This window comes from Gigantopelta aegis, chromosome 4, assembly GCF_016097555.1.
Source record: "Gigantopelta aegis isolate Gae_Host chromosome 4, Gae_host_genome, whole genome shotgun sequence".
Classification (NCBI taxonomy): Eukaryota; Metazoa; Mollusca; class Gastropoda; order Neomphalida; family Peltospiridae; genus Gigantopelta; species Gigantopelta aegis.
In genome coordinates this window covers 7,634,125-7,650,551 of record NC_054702.1, presented here as the reverse complement: position 1 = coordinate 7,650,551, position 16,427 = coordinate 7,634,125, and the positions used below count along the sequence as shown (strand labels likewise).

Here is a 16,427-nt window from a genome sequence, read left to right as displayed (position 1 = left end):
CCATTAATCACATCACAAGAAAACTATATTTTCTCGCATTAACTTCCGTATTTTGGACAACCAAATGGGTGGATAACTCTAGTCTGAGGCCAGTTAGTTGTTGACATGGATAAAAATAGTTAGGTTGTTTGTTGTTGCCTAACAGTTGTGACGTCAAAGACTAAGTGAAGCACTGTTTATGACGTCAAAGACTATAGTGAAGCACTGTTTATGACGTCAAAGACTATAGTGAAGCACTGTTTATGACGTCAAAGACTACAGTGAAGCACTGTTTATGATGTCAAAGACTACAGTGAAGCACTGTTTATGACATCAAAGACTATAGTGAAGCACTGTTTATGACGTCAAAGACTATAGTGAAGCACTGTTTATGACGTCAAAGACTACAGTGAAGCACTGTTTATGACGTCAAAGACTACAGTGAAGCACTGTTTATGACGTCAAAGACTACAGTGAAGCACTGTTTATGACGTCAAAGACTACAGTGAAGCACTGTTTATGACATCAGAGTCTATAGTGAAGCACTGTTTATGACGTCAAAGACTACAGTGAAGCACTGTTTATGACATCAAAGACTACAGTGAAGCACTGTTTATGACATCAAAGACTACAGTGAAGCACTGTTTATGACGTCAAAGACTACAGTGAAGCACTGTTTATGACGTCAAAGACTATAGTGAAGCACTGTTTATGACATCAAAGACTATAGTGAAGCACTGTTTATGACATCAGAGTCTATAGTGAAGCACTGTTTATGACGTCAAAGACTACAGTGAAGCACTGTTTATGACATCGAAGACTACAGTGAAGCACTGTTTATGACATCGAAGACTACAGTGAAGCACTGTTTATGACATCAGTCTATAGTGAAGCACTGTTTATGACGTCAAAGACTACAGTGAAGCACTGTTTATAACGTCAAAGACTACAGTGAAGCACTGTTTATGACGTCAAAGACTACAGTGAAGCACTGTTTATGACGCCAAAGACTACAGTGAAGCACTGTTTATGACGTCAAAGACTACAGTGAAGCACTGTTTATGATGTCAAAGACTACAGTGAAGCACTGTTTATGACATCAAAGTCTATAGTGAAGCACTGTTTATGATGTCAAAGACTATAGTGAAGCACTGTTTATGACGTCAAAGACTACAGTGAAGCACTGTTTATGACATCAGAGTCTATAGTGAAGCACTGTTTATGACGTCAAAGACTATAGTGAAGCACTGTTTATGATGTCAAAGACTACAGTGAAGCACTGTTTATGACATCAGAGTCTATAGTGAAGCACTGTTTATGACGTCAAAGACTATAGTGAAGCACTGTTTATGACGTCAAAGACTATAGTGAAGCACTGTTTATGACGTCAAAGACTATAGTGAAGCACTGTTTATGACATCAGAGACTATAGTGAAGCACTGTTTATGACGTCAAAGACTATAGTGAAGCACTGTTTATGACATCAGAGACTATAGTGAAGCACTGTTTATGACGTCAAAGACTATAGTGAAGCACTGTTTATGATGTCAAAGACTACAGTGAAGCACTGTTTATGACGTCAGAGTCTATAGTGAAGCACTGTTTATGATGTCAAAGACTACAGTGAAGCACTGTTTATGACGTCAAAGACTATAGTGAAGCACTGTTTATGACGTCAAAGACTATAGTGAAGCACTGTTTATGACGTCAAAGACTATAGTGAAGCACTGTTTATGATGTCAAAGACTACAGTGAAGCACTGTTTATGACGTCAAAGACTATAGTGAAGCACTGTTTATGATGTCAAAGACTACAGTGAAGCACTGTTTATGACGTCAAAGACTACAGTGAAGCACTGTTTATGACGTCAAAGACTACAGTGAAGCACTGTTTATGACGTCAAAGACTACAGTGAAGCACTGTTTATGACGTCAAAGACTACAGTGAAGCACTGTTTATGATGTCAAAGACTATAGTGAAGCACTGTTTATGACGTCAAAGACTACAGTGAAGCACTGTTTATGACGTCAAAGACTACAGTGAAGCACTGTTTATGACGTCAAAGACTACAGTGAAGCACTGTTTATGACGTCAAAGACTACAGTGAAGCACTGTTTATGACGTCAAAGACTACAGTGAAGCACTGTTTATGACGCCAAAGACTACAGTGAAGCACTGTTTATGACGTCAAAGACTATAGTGAAGCACTGTTTATGACGTCAAAGACTACAGTGAAGCACTGTTTATGACGTCAAAGACTACAGTGAAGCACTGTTTATGACGTCAAAGACTACAGTGAAGCACTGTTTATGACGTCAAAGACTACAGTGAAGCACTGTTTATGACGTCAAAGACTACAGTGAAGCACTGTTTATGACGCCAAAGACTACAGTGAAGCACTGTTTATGACGTCAAAGACTATAGTGAAGCACTGTTTATGACGTCAAAACATATCTAAGGGAAGAAAAAAAATTTCTATCCCTAGAGAAAGATCATTTTTCTTTCCCCACTTCTCTCTGCCCATATTGGTAATAAAATTATTTCCTCTGCTAGATGCACATCCACTTTCTAACAATAAATTCATGGTGACATGTAACAGTCTGCATATCTTCTTTTTCAGAAAGCTCATGGGATAGGTCAGCTTTTGTTTGAAATGATGAAAGGAGTCAAGCACCAGTTTCACAGTATCACAGACAAGGTGAGATCTTGTTGTTAAAAACAATGTTTTATTTCTTTAACAAATTAATTGTGGTTGTATGTGAATTACGGGTGGGATGTAGCCCAGTGGTAAAGCGTTTGCTTGATGCGTGGTCGGTCTGGGATCGATCTCCATCGGTGGGCCCATTGGACTATTTCTCGTTCCAGACAGTGCACCACGACTGGTATATCAAAGACCGTGGTATGTACTACCCTGTCTGTGGGATAGTGCATATAAAAGAACCCTTGCTGCTAATCGAAAAGAGTAGCCCATAAAGTGACGGCAGTGGTCTTTAACCATATGTCTGACGCCATATAACCATAAATAAAATGTGTTGAGTGCGCAGTTAAATAAAACAGCAGTGACAATCGCCGTACTTTTGACTTATTGAACAGTTTTAATGAACTAACAAATAGTTTGCCAGAAAACCTTTTCGTCACTAAGCAGGTTAAACATTTATTTTTGTTTCGATATTAAAACTTGCCGTATCACTAAGTGTATCCTCCCCAATCTTTCCATGAATCTCTGTCATCTCTGAAAGTGAAGGGGAAAAAAAGAGGTAGTCATGTGACCAGAATCCAAGTACTTATTGTGCGTCCCACAGGGAATGCCTTTTTTCATGCTATGGAATTTACTACAAGTTGTTTATTTCTGAGACGTTTGTTATTTAAAGGCGTACATCCTAGTTTTAACCTGTAAAAAATGGACGCTAAGTTTAGTTAAATTTACAAATCTGTAACTCATTTGGATAAAGTTATAATAGCGTGAAAGAAGAGTCTGTGACGTTAAAACAGGAAATATCCTTAAAAATAGACTAGAACTCGAAACAATAAACCGCTACTTCTCAGACACATGTGCATTTTTAAAAATGTAAAAAATTCAATTTTTGGTACTATAAACACCAGGATGACCAGAAATACTTTGGTTCTACGGAAATGGATAATCTAAAGAGTGAAATATACGAAATGTTTGAGTTCAGTGAACATAAACAGCTCTAATGGTGAAAAATATGCTGTAATTGTTAAAAACTAATGGTCTGTCCCTTTAAATTGGTCACACAAATTGTATTGTTTGGTTCTTTCCCAAACACTCTTTCTTTTTACGTCAAACCAAACTGAAATTATTTACAAATTTTCTTTTTTTAGATGATGGTACAATAAACATTTTTTTAGATGATGGTACTATAAACATTGAGTGTTGTGATGTTCCTACTAATCCACTGAAAAGAGAGCAAAATACATTTTCTTCAATTTTCTTATTAATGATTAATCTTCTTTCTTTCCGCAGGGAAATAATAAACTGTACATCTTAAAAAGTTATGCATTGACTGTTACTGGCATAGTTAGTTCTCATGCTGTTTTCATAGATAGTTATTTTCCCATGACCAACCAAGACATGCAGAATAAAAAGGTTAATAAACTTACTACACAGGGCTATCTAGTTAATTATCACATTAACAGACAATGCAGTAACTGGTTATCATCATTAATGAATAATTTAAGACACTTTTAATTTGTAAAAATATTTTTATTTTGTTTTCCTCTTGTTTACAGGTATTGCCTCTGTTGTTGTATAAAACTGGCCCATGGAATCCAGAAGGTAGAAAGTGCAAGTTGCCGTGGTCACAAGTGGAGGGAGCGTTGCGTCATTTCATGGGGAGCTGTGCCGATTACACCTCAAAGGAACACGCTGCCCAACTGTGGTCAGTTTTGTTGGTGAGTGTCATTGGTAGAAATTTGAATTTAATAAAATAAGAGCAGGTATAATTCTTGAAAATCCATGATTTGTTATTTTTTGTTTTAAATATGTGATATATTTATGACACCACATTGATAATAAGAAGAGATATGTACACAAGGAAGATAGTCACTTGTTGAATTGATCTCTGAATTCTTACTTCATCAACACATATATATTATAAACACAGGATGTTTGTCTTTAATAAACAAATAACAAGGTAACTATAACTATATTAGCATTATGACCATTTGAAATAAGAAATAATTAAATCAGAAATTTAAGATAATTTAGATATCATAGATTGGTAACTGATATACAAAATGAATAAATAGAGAATAACTAGTTAATGACATTGGATATCTGCTTTATCCTGTGATGATAAGAATGGGAAATTCTGCAAAGGTTGCCGAGCAGAGTTTCTCATTTAGCCTGAAAAGGATAAAGCCGATACCCTACATCATTAACTAGTTATTATCTTTATCCTGTAGACAGTAAAAATTAAGGGAAAAACTATTATTTCTGTTATTTCAGATACATTGTACAATGACCTAGAGGTCAAATGAGCAATTCTGTAATGTAGGCATGTGTCATCACAAGTGACATCAAAAGTCATAATCTGCTAGTATACATTTATGACTGCTTTAATCGATCATAAAAACAATGGTTGCTGGATAAATGTCATATGTGTCTTCCAAAATGTTTGATAAATTAATATTTTACTGTTAAGTGTAAAGGTACAACAGGGACTACCATTTTTGTATTTCAGAACTGTACAACAAGCGTCCTCAGTTCATGCAAGAAGTGTACCAAGAAGCAGCAGAAAGAGTGGGAAGATCAGGTTTGCCGTCTGCTCCGTTTGATGTGTGTGTGGCTGGAACACCACCACGGAGCCATTATCACAGACCCAAAACAAGTGGCAAATGTACGTTGATTATTTCATGAAGACAAGAACACAATTGAATAATGTTTTTGTAGATTTAATAAGCATCATTTAAAACATGTTTATGGAACACACAATTGATTAATGTTTCTGTGGATTTAATAATCATCATTTAAAACATGTTTATTGTATTAACATAAAAAATAGCACCGTCCCTGGACATTGAAAAGTTTTTTTCTTTTTTTCTTTTAGACTCTAATTCAGATTGTGAAGGAAGCTCCAAATCCAGAACATATTGGGGAATCACTGCTGGATGCAATTTCATTGGTTCTCATCATGTCACATGACCATCTACCCATGGATGTAACTGTCAGACTAGTGTCACAGGTTAGTACAAGTGTTTTGTTATTTGCGGGATTTGTGTTACGGGTTAATTTGCTTATAGGAGACATTCAACAATTATTTAACACTAGCAATGGGGTGCGAGGGTGTGATATGGGATGTGTTGCAAAACTTCTTTTTTTTTACGTAAATACAGATAATTTTTATCTAATATTTATTATCAAAGAAAAAACCCAAATTAAAAATACAAACAGAAAATCCAATAATGTTTGTCAATTTAAATCACAGTGATAGGATAAATGGAAGGAGGTTGGTGTTAGAGAGCACTGATTATTTTTGGGAGCGAAGGATTACAAATGAAATGTAGTGGAGAGAATTGTGAAGTAGCCTGTAGAATAATTAATAAATCTAAAAGATTTTATGTCTTCTTTCTATACTTGTTTTGTACATTTCTTTTCAGGTTTATCAAAAGGGGTACAAAGTTACTGATCTGGCAGAATTCACCAAAAAATTGTTTGACTTGCCAATCTTTGAAAAGGTAATATTTAAAATAATCAATAGTAAATTATTATATTTTAGTATCAGAAACATTAAGAATCTGATGTAATTTCTAACATGTCATTTAAATAGGTACGTCCTCATTGAAGACACTGAATTCTGAAAATCATTAAACTATCATGCATATGTATGATTTCTGAGTTCTTTTTTTGTCTTGCAGTTCTGGAATTATTTGACAACAATCAGATGTTTAATTATTGTAATTGACTGCAGTATGTTGATTTTTGAAGCACATCCTAGTGCAGAATATTTTGATGTTTTATTAATGTTTGACTTATGATTGCAGTAATAACACAGAACGAAAAGCAAATTGTTTTCTCCAATTTCGACACATGGTCTAGAAAAGTGGGCAGGATCTAGCTCAGTTGGTAGAGCACTCACCTGAGGTGCTAGGGTCAGAGGATCGAACCTCCTCAGTGGACCCATTCTCTATGTTGTTTTCCTGTCCCAACTGGTACACTATGACTGGTATATCAAAGACCATGGTATGTGCCATCCTGTCTATGGAGAGTGCATATGAAAGATCTCTTGCTGCTAATGGAAAAATGTATTGGGCTTCCTCTAACACTATATGTGCTGTAATGGTGTCATTAACAAAACAAATTTTGGTTTTATGAGTGGAAAAATAAACTTGCTGTTGCTACATATTTATCTATTTATTATGTATATATGCTTATTTCTGTGTTTATACCCATGTAACGTTAGAGCATGCTGTCCTAGGCACACACCTCGGCTATCTAGGATCTTTTGCTTGGCATCCATCGTAGTACTCGCAGGCCAGATTTGTTGCCTCTCTCTCTGTTATAGAGTGGACAGGACTGCAGGAAGTGTTGTGGTGTTTGGTCATCTTTTCCACAATCATAGAGAGCCGAGGGCTGAATACCAATCTTTTTAAGATGTTCTTTCAGTCCGCAGTGACAAAAATTGTTGTTTGCTCGTGGCGAGACAGTTCGTGGAAAGGATCTTGATGTAGATTGTATCTGCCATTTGAAGCAAGGAAGGTGGATTTTTGCCTGTTGTGGATCAAAGTTCTGGTTTCTCTGTAAGATAAATCTTGCAGTTCTGGTAGAGCACCTGAGGGTGTGTTCAGTAGTTCCTTCTGGCATTGTTAAGAGGCACTTATAACCACCTACTATACTTCCCTACTACCGGCGGTCATTAGTTAATCTTGCTATTCTTGGTTTGCAGGACATACTGCCCAATCTTCTGGGCTGGCTGCACTGTGTGCCTCTCGATGACACAGCGTCTGACGTTTGTCTCGGCCTGGTCACCAGACTCCTCCTACACAAAGTCAAACAGCCCAATGATGGGTCAGATTTACAACAGATCCGCTCTTACAACCTCGATTTCTCAACTGTTTTACGGTGAGAGTGCAAGTCAATGTAGAACCTTGTAGTTGTAGAAAGCTTACACCTTTGATGTTCAATCTAGGTGTTAAAGAAACACATTGCATCATACAAATTACATGGCTAAATATGTTATTACTCTACCATTAATGCTTAAAGTAAAAATAAAATTTGTGGGGTGAAACACAGCATTTCACAATGACTGACTTCAAAGACTTTGAGACAAAGATTTTGGTCAACTTTTTTTATGCTATTAGATTCATATAATATGACCTTAAGTTACTTAAATCTGAATCCTTGATATCAGTCTACAATATTCATTCATTAGCTGAGTGAGTTTATGTCTTAGATATAAAAAAAATAAACCTTCACATATTTACACAATTCTAAATTTTAGTGCTACCCCCAAAATCCTTGTTCTTTGACAAAAACCTCATTGCAATGTCCTTTTCATCCCTGTTATGTTTGTATTATTAGTAATTAAAATTATCTATTAAGCTATTGAAGGACTTAAAGGTCATTAAGATAAATAAATTTAATTGCAGCAGCAGAAAACAAGCTGGCAGATTCCAGAAGTTGATTTTATCACTGCTGACGACGGAATGTGAAGATATTCGACAAGAACCAGGCTATCTCAGTCAGATGTGGGCAGCTCTGGTTTGTGTTCCTCATATCAGGTACTTCAAGTTGGTTTATTTTCCTCTTCTCATAACAGGTACTGCAATTTGGCTTGTATTCTTCAACTTGACCGCTTTGGTTTGTGTTTCTCATATCAGGTACTGCAATTTGGTTTGTGTTTGTCATATCATGTACTGCATATTGGTTTGTGTTTGTCATATCAAGTACTGCAATTTGGTTTGTTTTCCTATGATTGTGTATCATAACTTGGTCTGTGTTCCACATATCAAGTACTGCAACTTAATTGTGTTTCTCATATCGGGTACTGCTACTTGGTTTTATTCAATCTTACTATAGTGATAAAGACATATTCTAACCATATGATATATTTATATTATAAACCATATATGTGCGATCTGGACCGGAACTTGTAAATGAAGAATTCCATTTTTAATTTTACTGGAGTTGGCACCTTTTTATTACTGACATCATGTCTGATTTAAAAATTATGTTGCATCGTATTTGAAACAACATACAATATTGCCACAGAGTATGATTCTTAATGTTAGGTAAAGTCATAAAAGAAAGATTGATTAATAGATTTAAGAAAATATAGTTATGATGTTAAATTAAAAATAGTTTTTGTAAAAAATAAAAGAAGGTATGTAATAAATACAGAACTTCACATACGTTGTTTTTGCTTCCTATTTATTGCACTTGTTTATTATGCGTGAGAATATACCATTCTGCCACTATGCGGTCTTGTGGTATATACTCTTGCGCAAAATAAACTTGCATATTGTATGTATATTGCACTCCTCATATCATATCTGAACTAAAGTTGTACAGGTGGGGATGGGGGTGCAAGAAAAGAAAATATTGGGTAACACAGTTATAAACTGTGTTATAAATTTTCTTCCTTTGGGTGGAATCTAGCATTTTTTCCTGTCTCATAGTTTTTAGTTTTTCTGCTGGTAATTGTAGTTGTGTATGTCAAATTGCTTGCTGTTGTGACCTTTATTTGATCTGATGGATCTGATACATGCATTATATATATTGATCTATTTATCCCATAAAATAGTATTAGGCATTTGTCTTGTCTAATACCAGTCATGAGTTTATGTGGGAAAAGTGTACACTAGTCGTTTGTATACAGCAACAAAAACCTAACAGTTGCATCAGTATCTACAATGAAGATACTTTTTAGGATATTTATTTCCTAACTGTTTATATTGACACTGATTTCAGCCCGGTTGTAAAGTCGGATGTCATGGATGGTATCAAGAAAGCCTGGAGCACACTTAAAAGTTTGTTATCATCTAGTGAAGAAAAACAGAGTGAGTCTATTGTATATTAAGAGAGGGTGGGACGTAACCTAGTGGTACAGCACTTGCCTGATGTGTGATAGGACTAGGATTGATTCCCGGCAGTGGGCCCATTGGACTATTTCTTGTTGTATGTGCCATCGTGTCTGTGGGATGGTGCATATAAAAGATGCCTTGCTACTAATGAAAAAAATATAGCAAGTTTCCTATCTAAAATGACCAAATATTTAACATCCAATAGCCGATGATTAATAAATCTGTGTTCTCTAATGGTGTTGTTAAACAAAACAAACTTTTTTAATGTTACATTTATGTTTTATTTCTATAAAAAGTATTTAAATTATGTCTGAAGGGCATGGAGAGTTACAAAGGTATTGCTCTACTTAAAATACCTCAGTAAATAATTAGAGATGTCATCTAATGCAAGTAATGCTTTACAGTGTTTGATCATTACATCCAAAGTGTATTGATTACGGAAAAGTAATGGGCAGATTTGTAATGGTTTCTCAGTACAGGCGTATTTTTAGTGTTTCTCGCTGTCTGTATTGTTTCTTTGACACATGGAATATGTGGTGTCAGTATAGACCATACTTATACTGTAAATATTTATTTCCTTTGTGAAGTCTATAATATAAAAATATGTGTAACACTGAATGTTAGAAAAAGCTATGAGAACTATATTGTTGTGACAGTACATTAGAAAAGCTACCCAGATCTATCAATTTTTAAGGTGTTACTATCATTCACTTGTTAAATAAACACAACACCATTTTCCCAACAATGTTTTCTTTTCTTTTTGAATAGACTCAGTCTGTTATGAAATTGTGTCTTTACTCTAAAAGCTCACCTATAGTAAATAACAAGAGGTTATAGCTGCTAAAACATCTTTCACTTTTGTTTAATCAGGTTTCTGATGATTGAAAATCTGTGTGACTCATTTATCGGTAACACAGAAATAAATCTAAGTAACCCATTTACTTTTTGCATAATCCGTTATACCCAAGTAAATGATGCTCCAAATTTCGTGAGAGCAAAAAATAGGTTATGCAAAATTAGATTTGCAAGAGCAATGCGTGAACGAAATGATCATTCTTACAATTTTTTGAGGCCTGTTTAATGTAATCATTATTACAATATCTTATTTTCTCTGTAGATGTTCTCTTTGTGATGGAACAAGCAGTTGTCTCCCTTCTGTCACTCACTGACGATTCACTTCTGTATCTGTGTTTGCCGTGGAACGACATCAAACAACTTTTACAGTGAGTCTGTGATGAGCTATGCTGTTACACAGTAGGGAAAGTTTACATGTAAATAACATTAATAATACTACATTCACTGTTATTTCTGTCTCCGGCAGTAACTGTGTTACTTTAATCTGTTAAACATAATGCAGTGGTATTATAATTATGTTAATATTATTATAACACGGTGACTGTACTGGGTGTCGTTAAACAATTCATTCAATCGTTCATTCGTTCATTCATTCATTGTGTGCATGCCTGCTATCAATATCATATACTATTGTGGTGTCATTAAACAAAGCAAACTGTACATTTTAAACTCTGTATATCTGTATAATATCTGTACATAGATTGTTGCTTTTGTTACAGACGGTATCCCTATAACTACTGTGTGTTCTAGTGGTGTTGTTAAATAAAAACTGCCCATGATAACTTCACACTATTTCATGTTTCTGTTACAGACAGTTTCCCAGTAACTACCATGTACTGAAGATGGCCGATCTCTACCTCAGCCAAGCTCTGATTGACGAAGTTTCTGATATGCTGCTCGAACATTGTCTTCTTGACATATTTGGTTTCCTGGAAAAGAACTTGGCATCTTGGTCACATCCAGTAAGTTCTGTTTTAAATATTTCCTGGAAAAGAACTTGGCATCTTGGTCACATCCAGTATATTCTATTTTAAATGTTTCCTGGAAAACAACTTGACATCTTGGTCACTTATGCTGAGTTGTCATTAAACAAATATTGTTTTCCTTTTTAATAAAGAGGTGATCATTTAGGGTAGAATTTAAAATCCAAGATATGCTCACTGAATGGTTGGAATATTTCCGATTATTTCTCTGGAACATAATTATGTTGAAATATGAAACATGATATAAAATCCTCACCAGGGGTTATTATTTTGCTGACCACTAAGCTTGTAGTCCGACTAGCTCAGATATTATTCTGTATACCTTTTAAAAGTCGTGGGATGAAGTTCAAATCACTTATATTAATGATGGATAGTTTGTTATAAGTTTAATAGACATTCCAGTTAAAATTTGGTTAAAAGATTTCTACATTTAATTTAATGTTTTTGTTACTGCAATTTATGTGTGTTGTGCCGACATTAACTTCACATAACTGATAGTTTGTGTTTTGTTTGTGTTTAGGTGCGTCTACTGTCTCTTCACATTCTGTCTCTGTTTCCAGTGAAGCTGCCACAGGTTGAAGATGTAGTAAGTCCTTACTCATAATGAACCTGATTTCAGTGGGTCTACCATTTATTATCATATATGAATCATATGAAAAATACATATTAAATATATAAATATACACTCTGTGTAACAATGATCATTAATACTATTCATAACTGAGTTGCGTTTATCCATATTTACTCAGAGCCCATGAACATAGTTACGGTGCAAACGTTTTGAAAGCCATTAGACTAGACTAAAATGTTAAAAGCATGGGGTCAGATAGGCCAGTGGTTAAGTGGTCTTCTTGTGATACGACATAGGATGTTTGTCATGTGATGTGTTGTGTATACCACAATCATAGTCGCTCATACGGGTACAGGAATTTATGCAGGGGCAGTTCAGGGCCCAATTTCACTAAACATCGTAAGTTATATTTTGCACGTAAACGTAAATCTACAACTGAAGAGTATTTCACAAAGAAGTGTTAACGTAAGTTAAGTTAGACGTAAATCTAAGAGTGCCCTCGGCGACAACTAGTGGCACACATAAATTGCTATATCCACTTCAATAATTCATAAAATGGTAACACTTTTGATGTTTGTAAAGTGTTTAACAAATTAACTCCCTTTATTAATCCAGTGATAGTCAGTTTAGTTACCTGTGTCATTTGATCCACTCGGGGCGGGATTTAGCTCAGTCGGTTAAGTGCTCGCTTGAGGTGGCAGCGTGGCAGGATTGAACCACCTCGGTGGATACATTCAACTGATTTGGGTTTTTTTAGGTTCCAACCAGTGCATCACAGCTTGTCAAAGGCCGTAGTATGTGCTTTCCTGTCTGTGGGAAAGCTGATATAAAAGATCCCTTGCTGCATTAGGAATTTTTTTTTGCAGGTTTCCTCTAATAACTACTTGTCAAAATTACCAAATGTTTGACATCGAATAGCCGATGAATAATAAATCAATGTGTTTTAGTTAAACAAAAACTACTTTTTTTTAATCCACTCATTTTTTTTTTTTTTCAAATAGGCTGATAGCATTCAATTAAGACGAGTCTGCATATTTTCTGATATATGCAAATGTATTCAGCAACAAACCAGACGATACTTTTCCCCAGTACCTATTTCGTCTACCAGCTCCCATTAAACGCAGGGCCGTACCGTCATCTGGACATGGGGGTGTGGTAAACTGTCCTGAAAATGCGTCTCTTCTCGTCTTTATTACGAATATATGTGGATCCCTTTTGGACCTCGGCTCATTTGCCTTGCACAAACTCAACTTGCTCCTTTTACAGTTCTGTGACACCCCTCTCCCTTTTACAAATGTCTAGATCTGCATCTGCTATCAAACGTATTATTTTAAAACATATATTTGACTGCCGTGCAATGTTTTACTTTTATATTTTTCAAATTCAACGTAATATTTTCTCTACAATTTAGAACTAATATATATCCATACACAAATGACTGCCTGCTCAACTGATTATTATTTTGATAGGGGTGAAAAAAAAAGAAGAAAACCCTCTCCCCCCACAAAATACACCCAAACAGTGGCGTAGCGTGGGCGGGGCCACTGGGGCGGTTGCCCTGGGCGCAAAATTCTTTACTGGTGGAAGGGGAAGTGCTAGAGCACATTGATTTATTAATAATCGGCTTTAGATGTCAAATTTCTGCAAAGTAAGTTAGTAGTATTTCTACGACTGGCTTCGTGAAATGGAGTAAACGTACACGTAGAGGTAGACGTACGACAGGTGTAAGTTTTACACGTAAACGTAAATTTACGATGTTTAGTGAAATAGACTCCAGAGTGCGAAGTTTCTAGAATGGGTCTAGTCATGCTTTCTCAGAAACTGCATTAAAAGAGAAAAATTAGCTTCTTGTAGTTCAGCCGGTTATTTTACGGTATCCACTTTACAATTACAGTGTACTACACTAGTATTACATCTCTTCAGAATTCAGATCGTCTCAGTGTGTTTGAGATATGTCTGGCTGCAGAGCGCTGCCCACTCAGTGTGTACTACACTAGTATTACATCTCTTTCAGACTTCAGATCGTCTCAGTGTGTTTGAGATATGTCTGGCTGCAGAGCGCTGCCCACTCAGTGTGTACAACCTAGTATTACATCTCTTTCAGACTTCAGATCGTCTCAGTGTGTTTGAGATATGTCTGGCTGCAGAGCGCTGCCACTCAGTGTGTACAACCTAGTATTACATCTCTTTCAGACTTCAGATCGTCTCAGTGTGTTTGAGATATGTCTGGCTGCAGAGCGTTGCCCACTCAGTGTGTACAACCTAGTATTACATCTCTTTCAGACTTCAGATCGTCTCAGTGTGTTTGAGATATGTCTGGCTGCAGAGCGTTGCCCACTCAGTGTGTACAACTACCGTGACCGACTGATGCATCTCCAGAAACTCGACCACGGCCTTGTACAGTCGTGTATTCCGGCCGGACCGTTCAGCAAGGTGGGTTTCTTAACGTGGTTTCTCTGGACATTCCTAATATTACTGGATCTACTTAGTATTGTTTCCTTTAAATATCCTGAATGTAATTGTAAAATACTTTTAAAGAGTCTTAATTTTATTATTTTTGTTTGTCTAATTGTATATAGAGAGATAAGTCATGTAATGAAATGGCACTTTTCAAATACTTAGTATATTCAAGGTTTGAAACAGAATATTTTGCCGCATTAGAACAGCCTAATAGAAGAGGAAAATTCTTGAAACACTGGTGCTTCGAAGGGGTCGTTGCCTCGTGCAATAATGCCTTCGACATTACATATTAGCTGTGATAAAGCACAAAATGTAGAAAAAATAGGCCTGGACCTCCCGGCTTGTAGCTTTAGAGGCCAGGCCCGCAAACCAGGTTAGAATTTTGTAAATAATTTTTAAGCAACATACACTAAAGAAATTAAAAGAAAACAAAAACACAAGCACACACTAAATAATTTATTTTAATACAAGCACAAACACTATGTACATATATATTTTTTAACATTGAATGATCACCTGGTTAATTGTATATAGGTAGGGGTTTTTAACATTCAACAATCACCTGGTTAATTGTATATAGGTAGGGTTTTTAACATTCAACGATCACCTGGTTAATTGTATATAGGTAGGGTTTTTTAACATTGAACGATCACCTGGTTAATTGTATATATGTAGGGTTTTTAACATTGAACGATCACCTGGTTGATTGTATATAGGTAGGGTTTTTAACATTGAACGATCACCTGGTTAATTGTATATAGGTAGGGTTTTTAACATTGAACGATCACCTGGTTAATTGTATATAGGTAGGGTTTTTAACATTGAACGATCACCTGGTTAATTGTATATAGGTAGGGTTTTTTAACATTGAACGATCACCTGGTTAATTGTATATAGGTAGGGTTTTTAACATTGAACGATCACCTGGTTAATTATATATAGGTAGGGATTTTAACATTGAACGATCACCTGGTTAATTGTATATAGGTAGGGTTTTTTAACATTGAACGATCACCTGGTTAATTGTATATAGGTAGGGATTTTAACATTGAACGATCACCTGGTTAATTGTATATAGGTAGGGATTTTAACATTGAACGATCACCTGGTTAATTGTATATAGGTAGGGATTTTAACATTGAACGATCACCTGGTTAATTGTATATAGGTAGGGATTTTAACATTGAACGATCACCTTGTCAATTGTATATAGGTAGGGATTTTGATGAATAAATGGGGCACCCGGCTTGTCCGGTGATGCCTGAATAGAGAAGGAAAAAAAAAAGTTGTATATATTGAAGTTCTTTGTGCAGATTTAAATGTGTATTTTAGAGAACATTGAATATCTGTGATTTAAGAGCATGCCATTATATTATATGGCAGATTAAAATTGTGTGTGTAAGTTTCATTGTTATGTGATCATGTTTTAAGTGTAATAAACATCATACTGAAATTCGGTGTGCAGGTTCCGTTGTATCTGGTAGGCAGCGTAATAAACACTATACTGACGTTCTGTGTGCAGGTTCCGTTGTTGTATCTGGTAGGCAGTGTAATAAACACCATATTGACGTTCAATGTGCAGATTCTGTTGTATCTGTTAAGTGTAATAAACACCATACTGACGTTCTGTGTGCAGGTTCCGTTGTATCTGTGTTGTGTAATAAACACCATACTGATGTTCTGTGTGCAGGTTGTTGTATCTGGTACGCAGTGTAATAAACACCATACTGACGTTCTGTGTGCAGGTTGTTGTATCTGGTAGGCAGTGTAATAAACACCATACTAACATTCTGCGTTCAGGGTCCGTTGTTGTATCTGTGTTAACTGTAATAAACACCATACTGACGTTCTGTGTGCCGGGTCCGTTGTTGTATCTGTGTTAAGTGTAATAAACACCATACTGACGTTCTGTTTGCAGGTTCCGTTGTTGTATCTGTGTTAAGTGTAATAAACACCATACTGACGTTCTGTGTGCCGGGTCCGTTGTTGTATCTGTGTTAAGTGTAATAAACACCATACTGACGTTCTGTGTGCCG

At 35.8% G+C, this 16,427-nt stretch overlaps 1 protein-coding gene across 1 annotated transcript in view; it reads left to right on the top strand.

Moving 5' to 3' along the window:
* Nucleotides 1-16,427, top strand: part of LOC121372601 (small subunit processome component 20 homolog) — a 119,808-nt gene that overhangs the window by 19,716 nt on the left and 83,665 nt on the right. The window contains exons 9-20 of the mRNA XM_041499014.1: nt 2,600-2,677; nt 4,231-4,392; nt 5,184-5,339; nt 5,550-5,684; nt 6,100-6,177; nt 7,386-7,561; nt 8,089-8,220; nt 9,410-9,498; nt 10,640-10,745; nt 11,189-11,339; nt 11,881-11,946; nt 14,215-14,364. Coding sequence (XP_041354948.1) covers nt 2,600-2,677; nt 4,231-4,392; nt 5,184-5,339; nt 5,550-5,684; nt 6,100-6,177; nt 7,386-7,561; nt 8,089-8,220; nt 9,410-9,498; nt 10,640-10,745; nt 11,189-11,339; nt 11,881-11,946; nt 14,215-14,364 — 1,479 coding nt within the window. The remainder of the gene's footprint in view (nt 1-2,599; nt 2,678-4,230; nt 4,393-5,183; nt 5,340-5,549; nt 5,685-6,099; nt 6,178-7,385; nt 7,562-8,088; nt 8,221-9,409; nt 9,499-10,639; nt 10,746-11,188; nt 11,340-11,880; nt 11,947-14,214; nt 14,365-16,427) is intronic.